This window comes from Rhinoderma darwinii, chromosome 2 (assembly GCF_050947455.1).
Source record: "Rhinoderma darwinii isolate aRhiDar2 chromosome 2, aRhiDar2.hap1, whole genome shotgun sequence".
NCBI classification, from domain to species: domain Eukaryota; kingdom Metazoa; phylum Chordata; class Amphibia; order Anura; family Rhinodermatidae; genus Rhinoderma; species Rhinoderma darwinii.
Genome location: NC_134688.1, coordinates 275,485,162 through 275,507,069, shown reverse-complemented (window position 1 = coordinate 275,507,069; position 21,908 = coordinate 275,485,162). Strand labels below are relative to the sequence as shown.

Genomic DNA, 21,908 nt, shown 5'->3' with positions numbered 1-21,908 from the left:
GTGTGTGTTCAGTATTAAAGTAGAACAAATAAAATGAAGATATCTGTGCTGCCCCTTATATACTATGGTGCCACTTAAAGGAAACACCACATTTTCATATATGGTCATCTATAAAACGTTAACAAATTCATGGCAAATAATTCATGAAAATCTTTTTAGAGTGTATCTCCAGTCTGGAGGTGCACTGCATGAAATATATATATATATATATATATATATATATACACATGCCTGCGTGTGTGTGTGTGTGTGTGTGTGTGCCTGTGTGGGTATAGTTATCAGAGTGTGTTACATTACCTGTGCTCAGAGTTATCACTGTGTTATCTGTGGTGTTACATTTGACAGCAGGTTACATCTACTACATTATATCTACTCAAAGAGTTATCACTTTGTTATCTGTGATGTTACATAGTACTTGTAACGTCCACAGCCGCGGACCGTCGTTCTTACCTGCCCCCCGACGGCCGCGGCCATGGACGATTGAGTGCCGGACGGCATCTCCCTCCTGAGAGATGCCGGCACTCACTTCCGCATCACTGCACGGATTCCCGTAGGGTGCGCGCGTGCGCTCGCGTCCGGCCTTAAAGGGCCAGTGCACACACATGAGAAAGATCTGTAATTAGCCCATGATCACCCTGGACTATAAAAAGGGCTCAGCCCTTTGACTCATTGCCTGAGCTAACCCATGTTAGTCTTAGCAAATGGTCCCTTAGTGTAATCCTATTCCTGTTGTTCCCATGCCCTGCTACCTGTATCCTGTATCCCGTGCTATAGTTGTTCCTGGGCCCTAGAGAGTTGGAGTCGTTTTGTGCCACCGGTCAAGTCTGCTGATATACACCCCGTCTGGTGTCTGCAAGTTCATCTGTGCCGAGCATCCATTACTGTCTGGACTATCAAAGGTACTCTTGTACTAGGACTGTTGTTTGGCCAGCTGCTACTCTGCTACGGCGGTGCGGCCTAGTGGGTCCACATATCCACGGATTGTGACAGTACTGCAGGTGACATCTACTACATTATCTGTACTCAGAGAGTTATCACTCTGTTATCTGTGGTATTACATAGAACTGCAGGTGACATCTACTACATTATCTGCACTGTGTATATATGTGCCTGTGTGGGTATATATGGGTCTGTATCTTTGTGTTTGTATATATGTGCCGCCTGTGTGTCTATATATGGGCCTTTTATGTATTTGTATATGTTCCTGTCTGTGTATTTATGTGCCTGTGTGTCTGTATATATGTGTCTGCATGTCTATATATTCACCTCTATGTATGTATATATTCCAGAATGTGTGTGTGTGTATGTGTATATATATATATATATATTTGCCTGTTTGTCTAAATATGTGCCTTTATGTATGTAAAGTATGTATATTCCAGTATGTGCGTGTTTATATATGTGGTTCATTTTGGGTTTCTGGAGGGCAGCAATAGAGAGTCCCGCACAGGGCACCATCCAACCTAAGGCCGGCCCTGGTAGTGTGCCCCATATTCCCTAACATGTATATCGCTATGGTATGCCCTTCTTGATAAATGACACCATTGTGACAGGAGTAAGCACCAGGTGAATGCATAGTTAGTAGACTGGTTGCTTCAGATGTTTGAGAGAAATAGCCCTAATAAATAAAAACACGTGAGAATTTGGTCAAGAACTGTGTACCCTTTACTGCTAGCAGGAGGCAATTCTCAACCTACCAGACATTTCATCAAAGGGAAAATGTTGTAACCAGATTATCCCAAATTCTCTTTTTACTGAAAGATGGTGCCCAAATGTCCCTATATCCTAGCACATTTAAATAAAAAAATCGAAATATACAATTAAAAATATATCGTTTTTAAAAATTCTCAACAATTTTCACCTGAATTTTTATCTTGTTTGAATGGCTATCTATAGAAGGGCTGTGCATTAAAATATATAATGATAAAGTACAAGTGACAAGTACTGATGTCCTTTTCCCATCCAGATTCTCCAGCTGATCCAGAGCATTCTAAATAGAATTAAAAACAAAATAAATATTTATTGTGTGAAGTCATTGTATGTAACATTTTACCTTTCTCTAACAGTAAATATCTTTTTGAATCTAGCTTGTCCTCAGAAAAAAGAACAGCGTTGGTGTCGGTCAGAGTACACATACATCCCCAGTAAGCTGGATGAATTGGAGCTCATTGCTGGAGAAGTTGTGGAAGTTCTAGAGGAGGTGACATCAGCAAAATGTCATTTTTTTATTTTATTTCATGCTATGGCATACAGATTTCAGGGATAAAGTACTTAGTCTATTTCAACCATGCAAAGTGTAAAGGAAACTAGTAAGAAAGCACAATATCAATCTGTCACGGTATGTTTACATGAACAAAAAGAAGTGGCTGAAAATTACGAGGCTGTTTTCAAGGGAAACCAACCTCTGATTTCAAGGTGTTTTTGAAGCTGAAAATTAAGCTTTTTTTTTTAAATTAGAGGCTATGTTCACACACTTAACAAAAAACGTCTGTAAATACGGAGCTGTTTTCAAGGGAAAACCGCCTCTGATTTTCAGCCGGTTTTTAAGCATCAAGTGTTTTTTGATGAGTTTTTTATGACCGTTTTTGGAGCTGGTTTTTCTTTTGACCCAATGAAAAATGGTTCCAAAAACGGCTGAAGAAGTGACATGCCCTTCTTTTTTACCAGGCATGTTTTACGCGCCGTTTTTAAAAACGGTCCCGTAAAAAACGCCCCGTGGGAACGGAACGCCGTTTTTTTCCCATTGAAATCAATGGGCAGCTGTTTAGAGGTGTTTATATCCTGAAAAACGGCTGAAAATAGGCCATTTGGAACATACCCAAAAGATTATTTTGAGCCTTTTTTTGAGCCGTTTTTTTGTGGCATGCTACTTCTTTTTATGAGGCGTTTTTTTAATTCAGCAGCGTAAAAATATGCCACATATGAACAGCACAATGTATTTCCCATGGGAAACTGTTTTCAGGCTTATTTCAAGTGTATTTTGGAGTGTAAAACGAGGCTTTCACGCTCCAAAATCAGCCTGAAAATAAGCCGTGTGATCATAGAGTGTCCGATGTACAGATGAAAGATTTTCTAACGCCTGTACAGGAACTTATTGATTATCACACACGTTATATATCTTTTACTTGCAAATCAATGACAGACAGATAACACAGATAATTATAGACTGATAATAAAAAAAATCATCCAAAATATACTCACGACAGAATACAGGAAATGTTAGACATTGAGATAGTCGAAATGTCAAACAAAAATTCTTATTTCTAAAGAACATCTGTCAAATTCCTATTTTAAGACATAACCGGTAAGCTTTTCTATTTCTTGCCAATTTTCATGCTAGGTGGACTGCTGGCCCTTTTCAGATGTCTCACAAGGAGAAATGAATTGGCTGCTCTATAGACATTAGCATATGTTATATATATTGTATCTTACCTTAAATATGATATTTTACATGCTACTGCATATGTACCTGTCATTATGAAGCTTCAACTTTAATAATGGCATCTGCTGGATGAGTAGATCATACATGTTTACATATAGGTAGATCCAGAAACTCTTGGGATTAAATCTGACATAGCAATAGTTTAGGATCATTTAATTGCCTCAGACTTATAACTACAGATACAAATCCTCATGCTGATATGTATGTTAAATAATTTATATGGAGATCCATGAATGATACATATGCACTTTATCATGCTGCTCCTGTATTTGAATGTAAACCACCTTTGAGGTAAACATTATGCCATTTCTTGCTGGATTTTTTCAGATTGAAGATGGGTGGTGGCTGGGCAAGAAGGGAGATTTGGTCGGAGCCTTTCCATCCAACTTTGTGCAAGAAATTTCTGCACCTCCTCCAGGTATAATTGACATACTAAACAAAATATTTGTATAAGATTTCAAACAAAAACATTTCATGTCATTTAAGATGTCTTTAGTTCATTAAAAAAAATTGTACACTTTGTATAATAATAATAATGTAGCTGTAGAGAGAACTTCTTTAGTGAATCTTGCAATCGTATATTTGTAAATTTGTGTCTATATGTGCTTAAAGGGGTTGTCTTCTTTGTACAATCCCTTTTTGTTAGAAGGGTCCTCTGGAAATAAGATGATCACAGGTTGTCCCTGCTGGGTCCTCCATCGATCAGCTGTATTCTTTGGGAAATCTGGAAGCCAATGTTTAATTTAACTCACCAGCAGCACAACCACAGGGCAATTTAAGTATTACATGGTGCCCACTGAAATCAATGTAATGCAGGGATGTGCTGGGTCCTCCAGTTCAAGAGAAGCCTTTTTGATAGAGGTATGAGGGACGCTCCTATTAATTAATGCTCTAATATGGAAATTTAAAAACATGTTTTCCGAACCCGACACCCCATTCAATGTTTTCAAACATTTACTTTCAAACTTCATAGTTTACTGTGTTTGATTTTCTTATGTAGATAAGGCAGTCAATTTAAAGAAAAACAATAAGCAAAGACCAAAAATGATGGAGATAAACTTTTCCCCTATCGGGGACAACACGGTAAGATCCTGAAGATTGTGTTTGTTGTTTTACATACTGAAGAGTAGACAGACTACAATATAAAATTATGTTCCTCATTCTTTTTACTCTGGATATATAAAAAATTGTGAAATACTCACAGAAACTTCAGTTAAATTCTAGAATAAATGAGAGTAAATATATTATAGAGTTTGGTTAAATTTGGATGAAAATGGAATGAAGTGCACGAAATCTCACTCTCAGCTACCACCTAGGGTATGTTCACATGTCCTACTTTCAGCCGTTTTTCGGGCCGTAAAAGCCACAAAAAATGGCTGAAAATACGTGGCTGAATGCCTCCAAACATCTGCCAATTGATTTCAAAGGGAAAAATGGCGTTCCGTTCCGTTTAAAATCGGCCGCATAAAAAAACGCCTCGTAAAAAGAAGTGCCTGTCACTTCTTGAGCCGTTTTTGGAGCCATTTTTCATTGACTCAATAGAAAAACAGCTCCAAAAAAGGCCGCAAAAAACGCAAGTTGCTTAAAAAACTTCTAAAAATCAGGAGCTGAAAACAGCTCCGTATTTTCAGCGGTTTTTTGTTAAGCGTGTGCTCTGATATATATATATATCTCAACCTCATATCTATCTATCTGTCTGTCTGTCTGTCTGTCTGTCTGTCATCTATCCGTTATGAATGTTTTCTTTTTTTTTCAGGTCAAACAGGATGACAAGGCAGCAGTGAACAATAAAAAAGGTAAAACATTGTATAAGACAATTCATTATTGAAAAAACAATTCATAGAAATAAAAGCAAGGCATTTAGTGAACAGTGCCTCTTTCGATTAGGACATAGTATATTCAAGGCTTTGGTCAGTTTAAGATAATGTGCTTGCTGTGGAACCATCCTGGAGCTTCTCCCGGTCAGCGCCCACTTTTGGAGCAATAGTACTCTTTTGAGACATTGTTTTCGTATCTAATAGAAACATCCCAGACGGTTCAATTTTTGGGAGTCCATCAGCTTGGATCACCACCAGCCTATGCTCCGCAGCGGAATTGTCCGCAACGTGTAAACGAACCCTACTAAAAAGCTGTGGAAGGCAATGGAGAAACGTGTCCGCAGCGGAATTCCAGAGCAATTCCGCCACGTCTGGTCATGCCCTTATAGAGACAGTTCTAAGGCACCACTTTGCAATTAGAAAGTAGTTATTTAATTCTTCAGCATATCGTAATCCTGCTTAGGCTGTGGTGAGCTTTCAGCTCAATATTTTTTTGTGCAGTTTGGTATAGCTCAGCAGACCTCTCCCTGTTATGCTGCCCTTAAATACGATTGAATAATAACCTATTAGACCATATGGATGATATGCCCTGGATGTACAATCATAACAAAGTTTACAATGCAATTAAGGCCGGGTTTACACGAGCGTGTGCGTTTTGCGCACGCAAAAAACGTGGGGTTTTGCGTGCGCAAAAGGCACTTAACAGCTCCGTGTGGCAGCAGCATATGATGTGCGGCTGCGTGATTTTCGTGCAGCCGCCATCATTATGACACTCCATTTGGATGTTTGTAAAGAGAAAAGCACGTGGTGCTTTTCTGTTTTCATTCATCCTTTTCACAACTGTTGCGCGAATCACGCTGTTCGCACGGAAGTGCTTCCGTGCGGCATGCGTGGTTTTCACGCACCCATTAACTTCAATGGGTGCGTGATGCGCGAAAAACGCTGAAAGAACGGACATGTCGTGACTTTTACGCAGCGGACCAACGCTGCGTAAAAATCACGCACATGTCTGCACAGCCCCATAGACTAATATAGGTCCGTGCCACGCGCGTGAAAATCACGCGCGTAGCACGGACGTATATCCCGTTCGTCTGAATAAGCCTTCAAAGTGTTCTGTACATATGGAGGATGGGCCCCCAGAATCATTTTCTCTGGTTAACCCAAGAAAACTCTTACTGATACATCTTTTTCAATCATAACCTGCATACAGCAGCATATAAGGAGACAAGATCTTTCTTGCGTGTTCACTTCTGCTAGGTTTATATATAGATGTGTAGGGTTTGGCTTGTAGGAGGGGCTCTCGTGGGAATGACTGCTGTAAATTTTAGCAAAACGCTTTCTCGCAAGATCAGACATGTACCAAATTGGTCGCTGAAGCTACTCAAAGATAAAGAGGAATCACCCATGTCATTTACAAGCACAGCTTTTTTATTTGTTTAACCCCTTAACGCACCATGACGTAACTGTACGTCATGGTGAGCAGTAAGTTCGCGCACCTTGACGTACAGTTACGTCATTGCTTTGACGGTTAACCGCCGCGCGGCGCTACACCGCAGCGGCGGTTAACTGTGCAGGGTGTCAGCCCTGCTCTCCCCGTTGCCGATCAGCGGCCTGTCGCCGCTGATATCGGCAGTTAACCCCTTAATTGCGGCGCTCGATTTTGAACGCCACAATTAAGGTCTTTAGTGCCGATCGGCAGCCCCCATGTGAAATCACGGGGGCTGGCGATGGTACCCATGGCAACCGGACGCCAGACAATGGCTGCCGGGTTGCCATGTACAGAAGCCTATGAGGACCACCCCGAGGGTGGACGTCGTAGGCTTCCTGTCAGTGTGACTGTCACGTCACAATGACAGTTGAAATGCATTACACTACGTGTGTAGTGTAATGTATTCCAGCAGCGATCAGAGCTGCAAGTCTAAGTGTCCCCTAGTGGGACAAGTGAAAAAAGTAAAAAAAAGAATAAAAATGTTTTAAAAAAAGTGTAAAAATAAAAGTTAGAAGTGATATAAACAAGAACTGCTTTTTTTCCTATAATAAGTCTTTCATTATAGGAAAAAAAATGAGCACGTAAAAAAAAAGTACACATATTTGGTATCACCGCGTTCGTAACGACCCCAACTATAAAACTATAATATTATTTTTCCCGCACAGTGAACGCCGCAAAAAAAATAAACGAAAAACAATGCCAGAATCACTATTTTTTGGTCACCACCCCTCACAAAATATGTAATAAAAGTGATCAAAAAGTCGCATGTACGCCAAAATTGTACCGATACAAACTACAACCCGTCCCGCAAAAAACAAGCCCTTACACAGCTTTTTTGACTGAAAAATAAAAAAGTTATGGCTCTCAGAATATGGTGACACAGAAAAGACATTATTTTCTAAATAAGTTATTTTATTGCGCAAACGCTGCAAAACATAAAAAAACGTATATACAAATGGTATCGCCGTAATCGTACCGACCCGCAGAATAAAGTATAATAGTCATTTATAGCCCAGGGTAAACGCTGTCAAAAATAAATAAAAATCATTGTCAGAATTGATGGTTTTTGGTCACCTTGCTTGCCGAAAAATTGAATAAAAAGTGATCAACAAAATCGCATGTACCCCAAAATGGTACCAATGAAAATTACAGATTTTCCCGCAACAAATAAGCCCTCACACGGCTCCGGTGGTGAAAAAATAAAAAAAGTTCCGGCTCCCAGATTATGGCGATGCAAAATGTGCAGAGTGTTCCAAAAGTGGATAAGATCGGGCACCATTTATCAGTGCGACACCGGCCACATATCTGTGGATTATTATTTATTTACCCCATTATTATACCCTCTTATTATGCCCCTGATGTACTCTGCCCAGCCTACATGTGCCCCAACATTATAAACTGAAATACCAGCAAAACGCCAGAGCTACTACCAAGCAAAATATGCGCTCCAAAAGCCAAATGGCGTCCCTCCCTTCTGAGCCCTACAGCGTGCCCAAAGAGCCGTTTATGTCCACCGATATGGCATCGTACCAAAAAATGGTACCAATAAAAACGACAACTCGTCCCGCAAAAAATAAGCCCCCACACCGCTCTATTGACAGAAAAATAAAAAAGTAGTGGCTCTTGGAAAGCGGAGAGGAAAAACGAAAAAGCAAAACATGAATCAGTTCGTAAAGGGTTAATTACTTTCTAATGAAAAAACATTTATGACCACATGTGGGGTATTGCCGTACTCGGGAGAAATTGCTTTACAAACGTTGGGGTGCATTTTCTCGTTTATCCTTTGTGAAATTTAAAAAATTCAACATTTTAGTGGAAATAATGTTGATATTAATTTTCACGGCCTAATTCTAATAAATTCTGCAAAAGACGTGTGGGGCCTAAATGCTCACTATACCCCTAGATAGATTCCTTAAGTGGTGTAGTTTCCCAAATGGGGTTACTTTTGGGGGGCTTCCACTGTTTCAGTCTCTCAGGGGCAAATTCGACATGACACCCAAAAACATTCCAGCTAAATTTGAGCTCCAAAAGCCAAATAGCGCTCCTTCCCTTCTAAGCCCCGGTGTGGGTCCAAACAGTAGTTTATTACCACATATGGGGTATTTACGTAATCAGGAGAAATTGTTTTACAAATGTTGGGGCGCTTTTTCTCCTTTATTCCTTGTAAAAATTAAAAATGGCTACCTTTTTTCAGAAAAAAAGTAGATTTTCATCTTCACATACTAATTCAAATAAATTTAGCAAAAAAACTGTGGGTTCAAAATGCTAACTATACCCATAGATAAATTCCTTGAGGGGTATCGTTTCCAAAATGGGGTCACTATTGGGGGGTTTCCACGGTTTTCTTCCCTCCAGTGCATTGCAAACGCGACACGGCACTGAAAACTATTCCAGCAAAATCAGAAATCCAAAATCCAAATGGTGCTCCTTCTCTTCTGAGGCCTGCTGTGGGTCCAAACAGCAATTTATTACCACATATGGGGTATTGCTATAATCGGAAGACATTGCTTTACATATGTTGGGGTGTTTTTTCTACTTTATTCCTTGTAAAAATTTAAAATTTCCTAATTTTTTCACAAAAAAAGTAGATTTTCACCTTCACATACTAATTCAAATAAATTTAGCAAAAAAACTGTGGGTTCAAAATGCTAACTATACCCATAGATAAATTCCTTGAGGGGTATAGTTTCCAAAATGGGGTCACTTTTGGGGTGTTTCCACTGTTTTGGCAGCACAAGGCCTCCTCACACCTGACATGGTACCTAAAATATATTCTAATAAAATAGAGGCCCAAAATCCTCTAGGTGCTCCTTTGCTTCGGAGGCCTGTGTTTCAGTCCATGACCGCGCTAGGGCCACATGTGGGGTATTTCTAAAAACTGCAGAATCTGGGCAATAAATCTTGAGTTGCATTTCTTGGGTAAAACCTTCTGTGGTACAGAAAAAATTTATTACAAATGAATTTTTGAAGAAAAAAAATGAAATTTGTAAATTTCACCTCTACTTTGCTTTAATTCCTGTGAAACGCCTAAAGGGCTAAAATACTTTGTGAATGCTGTTTTGAATACTTTGATGGGTGCAGTTTTCAAAATGGGGTGATTTATGGTGACTTTCTAATATATAAGGCCCTCAAAGCCATTTCAGAACTGAACTGGTCCCTGAAAAAATAGCCTTTTGAAATTTTCTTGAAAATATGAGAAATTGCTGCTAAAGTTCTAAGCCTTGTAACGTCCTAGAAAAATAAAAGAATGTTCAAAAAACGACGCAAACATAAAGTAGACATATGGGAAATATAAACTAGTATGTATTTTGTGTGGTATTACTATCTGTTTTACAAGTAAATACATTAAAATTTAGAAAAATGCTAATTTTTGCTAATTTTCTCTAAATCTTGGCGTTTCTTACAAATAAATATTGAATTTAATGACAAAATTTTTTCAGTATCATAAAGTACAACATGTCACGAGAAAACAATCCCAGAATCGCTTGGATAGGTAAAAGCATTCTGGAGTTATTACCACATAAAGTGACACATGTCAGATTGGCAAAAATGGGGCTGGTCCTGAAGGCCAAAACAGGCTTAGTCACTAAGGGGTTAAAAGACAGCGATGCCTGCAAGAATGCATAAATCTGAGCATATCTTTTCTTCCTGGTCTTTTATATGTCATTTAAATACATACAGTAGTTACAGTCCATACAGTAGTTACAGTCCATACAGTAGTTACAGTCCATACAGTAGTTACAGTCCATACAGTAGTTAGCCTATGTAGTTTTTCTTCTGTCATTGATCTATTTTTTTACCCTATGTACATACATTATACTCCAGTATAATGCATCTGCAACTTCTGTAATAAGCTGATGTGAGGCAAGTAATACCTTTCGAAAAGTCCAAATATATAATAGTATTACCAATATTCATACTTTCCTTTTTTTAAAAAGAAAAAACAAAACTGAGCAACGTTAGTTAGAAATATTTTTCATGAATCTATTCCAGCTATTTTCTGCTATAAAATGTTGGAATTCATCCTTTAAAATATCTTCATATATTTTAGTCAGCAGAGGGTGATAGGAGAGTTGATAGTTACCTGGTTCTACCCTTTTTACCTTAAGGCTACTGTCACACCTGGCGTTTTGAGGAAGTTTTTGATGCAGTTTTTTTTAAGCTAAAGCCTGAAGTGGATCCAAAGGGAAGGACAGGTATAAAAAAAAGACAGATGTATCTACTTTCTTTTGTGTCCACTTCCGTATTTGGCTCAAAAACTGCACCAAGAACTTCTCCAAAAACGGCACCAAAACTGTGTGTGTGTGATCCTGGCCTAAGGGGAATATCTGGACTGGACAACTGCTATTCAGAAAGAAGCTGCCCTGGCGTTCAGCTGGTATCACAAAAATAAGCTTGTTGCGTCCAGGGCACCACACAGGAGACCCCAACCCCACCACCAGGCTCCTGCGTTGTCACAAATGCTGCGACTGCGATAATTATGCCACTATTCTCTGTACTGCTGTCTTGATTAAGTACCAGGCCAAACCAGACGACTCTAATCTCTGTTATGGGGGTTACACAGAAATTCAACACTATTATCTCAGTAGACATATTGGTTTATAGTGCAGACAAACTCAATGCTCCTTCTTTTCGCCTGCACAATTTTGGTGTGTTTTTTTCAGCGTTAAAAAGGAAATTAGGACATTTTAAACTGTGTTTGCTCAATTTAAAGTCATAACTACATGGACAAATATGTGGACATTTACACAGTTCAGCCATACAATTAACCCCTTCCCATCCTGTGCAGTTCCCATGAACTCACGTAAAAGTATGTCACAGTCATAGTGCGGGCACTGGAGCTGTGCCCAAACCATCACTTGCGGGTGACAACTTTATTATACAGCCACCACACCATTTTGACAGCTGGGCCCAGAGATAAAAAAAAAAGTTCACATAATTGGTATTACCGCATCCACAACGTCCTACAATAAAATTAACATATTTATCCAGCACGGTGAACACAGTAAAAAAAAAACCTGAATAAACAATTCCAAAATTGCTGTTTTTTGTTTATCCCATCTTACAAAAAAATTTAATAAAAAGTGATCCAAAAGTCATATGTACCCTGAAAAAGAACCAATGAAAACTACAAATCGTTCCGCATAAAAAAACAAGCCCTCATAAAGCTATTTCGACTGAAAAATAACAATGTAATTGGTCTTTAAATGCAGCGACACAAAAAAAAATATTTTGTAAAAAAAAAAAAAAAAGTGTTTTTATTTTGCAAAAGAAGAAAATAAAATATTTGGGATGTGGCAGATGTGATCAACAAATGGAACCTTTCAGTATACATTTCTAGTTTATTGAATATCAATAGTATATTGAAGCTCCAGATTACTGGGGAGAAACAACCGGCCTAAAAAAAAAAGTGACTCCTAAATTGTAAACACAAGACTAAAAGGGCAAGAAGCCACACTAGTGACCAAGCCTTTTGCTAACAGGCCATTAAAGCAACTTTAATTATGTTTCTAATATAGTGAAACAGTGGGTTGGTCAATACTAAAGTGATTATAGAAAATTGACCACTGTGCCTAGTGTTTTTATTATATTATTGTAATGACGGGGGTGGGGAGACAGACAAGTGAGCCCTAATCTACCCGCCACTCAGTCCCCGCCTACTTGCAACGACCCGCCCTAGGCGACGGGGTACAACTGGGCGACGGTCCCTACGCTCAATAAGTGCACAACAGACAAGGGTACACAGAGCTAGGGGGAGAAAGGGGCTGTTGCCCATGGCAACACCGTGAGCAACAAGAGAAGTGAACAAGCCGAGTCAAACCAGGAGAGTACGAGGTGCCAAACGCAGAGCAGGAGAGTAGTGAACAAGTCGAGTTAAACCAGGAGTGTACGAGGTACCAAACGCAGAGCAGGAGAGTAGTCAGCAAGCCGGGGTCAATATGAAGCAAGGAAAATAGTACAAGAAGCTGCAGCAGGGCCAGGAAACTAAACGAGAAGAAACACAAGCAAAGGAGGAACAGGAAAGGCAGGTATAAATAGACAGAGGCCGGGAGCTAGCTCCGTCTCGCCAGGCTGTGATAGGTTCTCCCACTCCTAAGCCTGCTACCCTGAGTGGTGGAAGATGGAGTCAGTCTCACAGACATAGAAGCAGGTGCAGACTGATTATCTATGGGCGTTAACCCCGAAGCTGTGCCTGGCAGATCCTTTACAATTATGTCATTTTTTTTGTATTGACACATTAAATGGCCACTTTATTAGACAGACCTGCCCTTTCACGTTTGTAGCTTTCCTGTGTGGGAATTAGACATATGAAGCCGGGGTGCAACATAAAATCAAGTGAGCACGTTTTCCGTTGAGCAGTTTCAGTGTGAATCCACATGAATGGGAAAATCGAGGGATCTAAGCGACTTTGAATTGGAACTAGCCGGAGCAACTGCCAACTTTGTGGGGTTTTCTTGTGCAACAGCGTTGAGAGTTATCCGAGAATGGTGTTGTTGAGGAAAAACATCCAGCGAAAGGAGATTTTGTGGACGTTAACAACTCGCCGACGAAAGAGGTCAGAGGAGGATTTCAAGAATCGTTCTGATGAACAGGCAGTGCACAGTCAAGCAAATTGCATCCGGATACTACACTAGTGCTCCAACTAATGTGTCCGAACGCACAACTCGTCATTTCTTTTTTAAATTCTTTCATTTTGAGTTTTCAGTAATAAAGTGCAGATTATGATTAGTCAAACAGGAAATTAGAATAAAACAATTTTCGGCAACATACCTCAACTCGTCATTTCTTAACGCGGATGAACTCTAACAGTGGCCGACCAGTTTAAGTGCCATTGTTGTCTAAGGAAAACTGAAAGACAAGACTCCAGTGGGCAAATGAGCACAAAATTTGGATCACTGAGCAGTGGAAAAAGATTGCCTGGTCAGATGAATCCAGATTTCTGTGGCACAATGCTGATGGGAGGGTCAGAATTTGGCGCAGCATGAAATCGATGAACCCTTCTTGTCAGGTGTCAACAGTTTGGGCTGGTGAAGGTGGAGTAATGGTGTGGAGAATGTTTTCTTGGCACACCCTAGGTCCTCTAATACTGGTGGATGGACGTTTGAACAGTAGGGCTTACCTAAGCATTGTGGCCACCAAGTTCATCCCCTCATGGCAGCTGTTTACCCTATGGCATAAGGATTATAGCGACAACTGCGGGAATCTATCCTGACCGCATGGGCAAATATTCCTGCAGAAGGATTTCAACACCTAGTGGAATCTATGCCATTATGAATTGCTGAGATTCTGAAGACCAAAGGAGGTCCAACGCACTACTAGATAGGTTTCTCTGTTAAAGTTGCCATTCTGTGTATATTTCATGTATTAGAAGCACATAACGAAATAGCAGTCCAAGCTGCAGATCCACCGTGCATAACACCTCCACAGCGTCATCAGGGGCCAGGGACATGAGTGTGGATTGCCATGCACGCTTGTGTTTCAGTCCCCTGATGACGCTGTGGAGGTGGCAAATTGTCTGGATATATCATGAAAAGCTATTGAAAAGCTCATGACTTATCTGTTTAGCGGATGCCTGTGACGGATGCTGTACAGTTGCATCCGTCACCCATGGGCTACCATGTTAAAAAAAAGCATATATGTTCAATGGATATGTTCTTTACTGGACTCCGCATGAAGGAATAGCGTAGTCTATTACGCTATTCCATTCTTTTTTTTCAGTATACTGAGGTATACCAGCCAGACAGAGGCCAAAAGGACACTATTTTGGCCTCCATCTGACAATGGAACCCTATGGACACCTTTAGCGTGTAGGTGGGGAGATTTCCTGACATACACATTAAAAGTAAACAAAAAATATGATGCGAATAGCCAAAATATATGATTAACTTTTTTATGTTTTCGTTCAACAGATTCTACCAGTGAATTTGCCAGGGTTATGTTTGACTATGTTTCCACTCTGCCTGATGAGCTAGCCCTGAAGAAGGGGGATGTGGTGTCAGTTATCAGTAAGGTATGGTGACCTCCATATGGTTTTTAAATAAAAATACAATGGAAGCAAAAAAGCATAACAACTTTAAGATTTTATTGCATAATAACATTGAACCACAGTCAATCTTATTTGGATTTTCGACGCTGATCAAACAGAAAGGAACTTTCCAGTTGATTTAATACTTTTATGCCCAGCATTGTCCAGACGGATCTTAAAGATAAAGCCAGAGCTACACAGGAATAGATTACAATGTTAATGTCCTGGAGTGGCCAAATAAGAGTCTAGATCTCAATCTGGCTGTCCAAAATTCAGCGTCTAAATGTGTGAAGCTGGGACAGATCTGTCTTCACTGACTGAAGGTGGTAATTACTGTCAAAAGTAACTCTGCTACATACTGACTTAAAGAGGCTCTGTCACCAGATTTTGCAACCCCTATCTGCTATTGCAGCAGATCGGCGCTGCAATGTAGATTACAGTAACGTTTTTATTTTTAAAAAACGAGCATTTTTGGCCAAGTTATGGCCATTTTTGTATTTATGCAAATGAGGCTTGCAAAAGTACAACTGGGCATGTGTAAAAGTACAACTGGGCGTGTATTATGTGCGTACATCGGGGCGTGTTTACTACTTTTACTAGCTAAGCGTTCTGATGAGAAGTATCATCCACTTCTCTTCAGAACGCCCAGCTTCTGGCAGTGCAGATCTGTGACGTCACTCACAGGTCCTGCATCGTGTCGGCCACATCGGCACCAGAGGCTACAGTTGATTCTGCAGCAGCATCAGCGTTTGCAGGTAAGTAGCTACATCGATTTACCTGCAAACGCCGATGCTGCTGCAGAATCATCTGTAGCCTCTGGTGCCGATGTGTCCTCGCTCGTCTGACACGATGCAGGACCTGGGGAAGTGACGTCACAGCGTGATCTCTCGAACACGGCTGTGTCTGCACTGCCAGAAGCTGGGCGTTCTGAAGAGAAGTGGATGATGCTTCTCGTCAGAAAGCCCAGCTAATAAAAGTAGTAAACACGCCCCGATGTACGCACATAATACACGCCCAGTTGTACTTTTACTTTTGCAAGCCTCATTTGCATAAATACAAAAATGGTCATAACTTGGCCAAAAATGCTCGTTTTTAAAAAATAAAAACGTTACTGTAATCTACATTGCAGCGCCTATCTGTTGCAATAGCAGATAGGGGTTGCAAAATCTGGTGACAGAGCCTCTTTAAATAGTCAAGAGATGGTAGAATCGACTTGCAGAGTGGCCACTGTGAGAGTAGAGAAGTAAACATCTGATTGGCCAGAGAACTAGGAAAGATGTAAGGATGATATGGTGGAGCCCAGGTAAGTCACTACTGTTATGCAAGTTGTGACCACATTTTGGGACACTGATCATATGGGTGTCCCCCTTGCTTGGTGCACAGCAAGTAAGTGTAGAAGGTATCATCTAAGATATCAGGGTACAAAAAAGGGTCTCTGTGTCGCTGTGGTGGACACCACTGTTCACAAAATACTGGTCTTGAGGTTTGAAGTGGCCTCCACTCCCAGGTACTTGCTCTCTATGTCACCCTGGTCCCTTCTAGTGCACGACGGGCCCTCATGTCCAAACCCTTTGACAAACAGCATTAGTAGGCACGGATCTCAAAAACTCACTAAGTAATATACTGCAACATACAGTATTCAGATAGTATCATTCTTTCCATATACATCTTAGTAATACTTGCTTGTACACACTGTGGGAAATTCGGAATGCAAAATGTGCCAGAATTCTGGCTTAAATTGCGTTAAAAATCTTGTTACATTCCATACATCAAATTTATTATGACTTTTAGACACATTTTACTCCTCACTATACAGTTTTGAAAAGTGTCTGTGGCTAAGAGAAGTCGTGAAATGTACCAGATTTTGGCTCAAAATATTGATGTAAAGCAGGGGCCTCAAACACGATTTCCTCGGGCCGTTTGTGGCCCCTGAGGCTATCATTTACGGCCTGTGGGACACAGAGCCGCTAGTATAGGCTCTGCTCCAGGACTCTGTGGATTCCCCTGACATCGCTGTCCATATATGGACAGGGATGTCTGGGGCTTCCCTAGAGTCGGAGTCCCGGGCAGAGCGTTAGTATAGGCTCTGCTCCAGGACTCCGTGGAATTCCCTGACATCACTGTCCATACATGGACAGTGATGTCAGGGTCTTCCCCAGAGCCGGAGTCCCAGAGCAGAGCGCCAGTAGCACTCTGCCCGAGTCTCCGGCTCTGGGGTTGCCCCTAACAACACATTCCGGTCCAGGAGGATCACCTAACGTCACTGTCTATGGACAGTGACGTCAGGGGCTCATCAAGCAAAGGAAAGCATTGGCAACGCTCTGACTGGGGATTCCACTCCAATGGAGCTATCTACTGGGTTTGTGTGTGGCACTATCTACAAGGGGTGTGTGTGTCTGGCATTATCTACAGAGGGCACTGTGGCAGCATCTACAGAAGGTACTGTGACAGCATCTACAGAGGGCACCCTGGCAGTATCTACATAGGGCACTGTGGCATTATCTAGAGAGCACTGTGGAATTATCTACAGAGGGCACTGTGACATTATCTACGGGTGGGTGTGTGGCAGTATCTACAGAGGACTCTGTGGCATTATCTAGGGGGTGGGTGTGGCATTATCTACAGAGGGCACTGTGGCATTATCACAAAGGGCACTGTGGCATTATCTACGGGTGGGTGTGTGGCAGTATCTACAGAGGGCACTGTGGCAGTAACTACAGAGGGCACTGTGGCATTATCTACAGAGGGCTCTGTGGTACTATCTAAAAAGGGGCTGCCCAATCTTGACATTCGTGTGTCTACCAAACGCCGCCAACTCATCCGCCGGACTGCACTTAGCGATACTTGAACTGGAAAATTGGATTGTTAAAATAAGCACGTGGAGAAAGCTCGCAAATTTCCATTAAGTTTAAACCTATCCCTATTATTATTGTAATGTAATATTATTATTATTATAGTAATGTAGTATTATTAAAGTAGTTCAAACAACTAATTGATTAACAAAAATTTTATATTGTATCAAACTTGAAAGTAATGCAGCCCGTCAACTTCACATTTTTTCTATCTGTGGCCCACTTACCCGGCCGAGTTTGACTCCCCTGATGTAAAGTATGCCAGCCATTAGATGGCATAAGAAAGAGATAAGTGTCTAACATGTCTAGCAAGATTTGCCAGATTTCTCAAACAGTGTGTGAAAGCGTGATTGATTTGACATAGTTTCTGCTTGTCTGGTGCAGTTTTCTACTGTGTAGCTTTAAAACCTATGTAAAACCTGAAAAGGATTTGCCTGACACAGCTTCTGTGTCGACGCCCGTGGTTAACCAGACTGCATCTGTTCCTAGGTCTGCTAGAGTGACTCGATCTGCTACCACTCAGGCTCTTAGGCTGAGGAGTGGGAGAGCTTATCGCAGCCTGGCCAGACGGTTCTAGCTCCCGCCCTTGGTCTACTTATACCTTCATTTGCTGCTTGTCCTTTGCCTGTGATTCTCTTGTTTGCTGGTTCTGCTGTTCCTGCTGTTACCATTGACCTCTGCTTCATATTGACCCTGGCTTGACTGACTATTCTCCTGCTCTACATTTGTTACCTCGTACACTCCTGGTTTGAATCGGCTCGTCCACTACTCTTTTGCTCACGGTGTTGCCGTGGGCAACTGCCCTACTTCCCTTTGCTTCTGTGTACCCTTGTCTTGTTTTGTCTGTCGTGCATATATTGAGCGTGGGGACCGTTGCCCAGTTGTACGCCGTCGCCTAGGACGGGCTGTGCAAGTAGGCAGGGACTGAGTGGCGGGTAGATTAGGGCTCACCTGTCTGTCTCCCTATCCTGACATTACATAATCACAGACCCATATACCTTTTCTACCCTGGTCCCTTACACACTATGGACCCCCTTGAGGCCCTGGCTCAGCAAATGCAGGGTCTCTCCCTACAGGTCCAAGACCTGGCTCAGAGGTGCAACCAGTGTGATTCTACCCAGGTAGTGCCCTCCACACCACCTCTTGAATCCCACCTCAAGTTGCCTGACCGGTTCTCATGGGACCGGAAGACTTTTTCTCCTTTCGGGAAAGTTGTAGGCTCTATTTCCGTTTAAGGCCCCACTCCTCAGGTTCTGAGAGCCAGCGAGTGGGTATAATTATGTCCCGGCTCCAGGACGGCCCCCAGGAATGGGCCTTCTCCTTGGCCCCTGACGCCCCTGAACTCTTTTCTGTTGACCTTTTCTTTTCGGCTCTCGTACTCATCTATGACAAGACCTACAAGACTGCCTTTGCCGAGAGTCAGCTGGTGACCTTACATCAGGGTAAGAGACCCGTTGAGGAGTACTGTTCTGACTTTAGGAAGTGGTGTGTAGCTTCTCGGTGGAATGACCCTGCCTTGAGGTGCCAGTTTAGATTGGGTCTGTTGAACGCTCTGAAAGACCTGCTAGTTAGTTATCCCTCTCCTGACTCTCTAGATCAGGTTATGGCTTTAGCGGTACGTCTTGACCGACGTCTCAGGGAACGACGACTTGAACGTTTTTGTGCCTTCTCCTCTGGCTTCCCTATGATGACTCCCGAGGTTCCGTTGCTTCGTTCTTCCACGGAAAACTCGGATGAACCAATCCAACTCGGGGCCTCCATGTCTCCCCAAAAACGTAGAGAGTTCCGCAGGAAGAATGGTCTCTGCTTCTACAGTGGGGATGACAAGCATCAAGTGAACAACTGTCCAAGGCGTAAGAATAAGCAGCCGGAAAACTTCCGCGCCTAAGTGACCATCGGGGAGGTCGCTTGGGCGCACAGGTATTTCCCGTATACATGAAACCTAATAAGATCTTGCTTCCCTTACAGGTCTCTTTTTATGGTAGGTCTGCCACCGGCAGTGCCTTCGTGGATTCAGGGTCTCCTGCTAATATTATGTCTGTGGAATTTGCTATGTCTCTAGCTATGCCATTGATTGATTTGCCTAAACCTGTCCCGGTATTTGGTATCGACTCCACTCCACTTGCTAATGCTTATTTTACGCAGCATACCCCTGTTTTTGAACTCATTGTGGGCTCCATTCATTTGGAGCAGTGCTCTGTGTTGGTGATGCAGGGATTATCGTCCGATTTGGTTTTAGGCCTTCCTTGGTTACAGATGCATAATCCCACATTTAACTGGAATACTGGGGATCTTACTAAATGGGGTAATGAATGCATGACGTCCTGTTTTTCTATTAATTTGGTTAATCTCGCTGAGGAGGTGAACACTCTACCTGAGTTTATTCAGGATTTTGCTGATGTTTTTTCTAAAAAAGCTTCCGAAGAGTTACCTCCTCATAGAGAGTACGATTGCACAATCGATTTGGTACCAGGAGCTAAGCTCCCTAAAGGTAGGATATTTAATCTCTCTTGTCCCGAACGTGAAGCCATGAGAAAGTATATCCAGGAAAGCCTGGCCAAGGGTTACATTCGCCCCTCTACTTCTCCGGTAGGTGTTGGCTTCTTCTTCATAGGGAAGAAGGGTGGTGGTCTTAGGCCGTGCATCGATGACCGAAACTTGAATAAGGTCACTGTAAGGAACCAATATCCCCTTCCTCTGATTCCTGATCTCTTCAATCAGGTTCAGGGGGCCCAATGGTTCTCTAAGTTTGATCTGCGGGGGCTTATAATCTTATCCGAATCAGAGAAGGGGATAAGTGGAAGACTGCGTTTAACACGCCCGATGGTCATTTCGAATACCTCGTCATGCCCTTTGGGTTGTGTAATGCTCCCGCGGTCTTCCAGAATTTCATAAATGAGATTTTAAGAGACTACCTGGGGGTATTTCTTGTAGTGTACCTTGATGATATACTTGTGTTTTCCAAGGACTGGACCTCCCACATTGAGCATGTCAGGAAGGTTCTCCAGGCCCTTCGGGAAAACAAACTTTTTGCTGAAACCGAAAAATGTGTGTTTGGGGTGCAGGAGATACCATTTTTGTGTCAAATCCTCACTCCTAACGAATTCCGCATGGACTCTGCCAAGGTTCAGGTTGTGGCTGAATGGGTCCGACCTGCCTCCCTAAAGGCTTTACAGTGCTTCCTGGGGTTTGCTAATTATTATAGGAGATTTATTGCTAACTTCTCGGTCATCGCTAAGCCTCTTACGGACCTTACTCGCAAAGGTGCCGATCTCCTCCACTGGCCTCCGAAGGCGGTCCAGGCTTTTGAGGTCCTTAAGAGGTGCTTTATCTCTGCCCCAGTGCTGATTCAGCCTAACCAGATGGAGCCATTCATCGTGGAGGTTGACGCCTCCGAGGTAGGAGTGGGTGCTGTCTTGCCCCAGGGTACTAGGCCTCTCACCCATCTCCGTCCCTGTGCCTACTTCTCCAGGAAGTTCTCCCCCACTGAGAGTAACTATCATGTTGGCAACCGTGAACTCTTAGCATGGGCATTTGAAGAGTGGCGCCACTTCCTGGAGGGGGCTAGGCACCAGGTAGCGGTCCTTACCGACCACAAGAATCTGGTTTTCCTAGAATCTGCCCGGAGGCTAAACCCGAGACAAGCTCGATGGGCGTTGTTTTTTTACTAGATTCAACTTTGTGGTCACCTATAGGGCTGGGTCTAAAAATATTAAAGCTGATGCGCTGTCGCGTAGCTTCATGACCAGCCCTCCTCCGGAGGATCCTGCTTGTGTTTTTCCCCCAGGTATAATCATATCCTCTGTTGATTCTGACTTAGTCTCCGAAATTGCGGCTGATCAAGGTTCAGCTCCCGAGAACCTTCCTGAGGACAAGCTGTTTGTTCCCCTGCAATTCCGGCTAAGGGTACTCAGGGAGAATCATGACTCTGCACTATCTGGACATCTAGGCAACCTTGGGTACCAAGCACCTCATTTCTAGAACCTATTGGTGGCCTGGGTTGCCTAAAGACGTTAAGGCCTACGTCGCCGCTTGTGAAATTTTTGATAGGTCCAAGACTCCCAGGTACTGACCAGCAGGCTTACTATGTTCTTTGCCCATTCCCCAGAGACCTTGGATCCATATCTCCATGGATTTTATCACCGATCTGCCTCCATCCAAGGCAAGTCGGTGGTGTGGGTTGTAGTAGACCGCTTCCGTAAGATGTGCCACTTTGTGCCCCTCAAGAAACTACCCAATGCCAAGACGTTAGCTACCTTGTTTGTCAAACACATCCTTCGTC

General features: G+C 42.3%; 1 protein-coding gene across 1 annotated transcript in view; it reads left to right on the top strand.

Annotated features, from left to right (window-relative positions):
* SH3D21 (SH3 domain containing 21) overlaps positions 1 to 21,908 on the top strand; it is a 91,893-nt gene that overhangs the window by 10,579 nt on the left and 59,406 nt on the right. Inside the window, exons 4-8 of the mRNA XM_075853276.1 lie at positions 2,088 to 2,200; positions 3,770 to 3,860; positions 4,443 to 4,525; positions 5,199 to 5,238; positions 14,659 to 14,759. Coding sequence (XP_075709391.1) covers positions 2,088 to 2,200; positions 3,770 to 3,860; positions 4,443 to 4,525; positions 5,199 to 5,238; positions 14,659 to 14,759 — 428 coding nt within the window. The remainder of the gene's footprint in view (positions 1 to 2,087; positions 2,201 to 3,769; positions 3,861 to 4,442; positions 4,526 to 5,198; positions 5,239 to 14,658; positions 14,760 to 21,908) is intronic.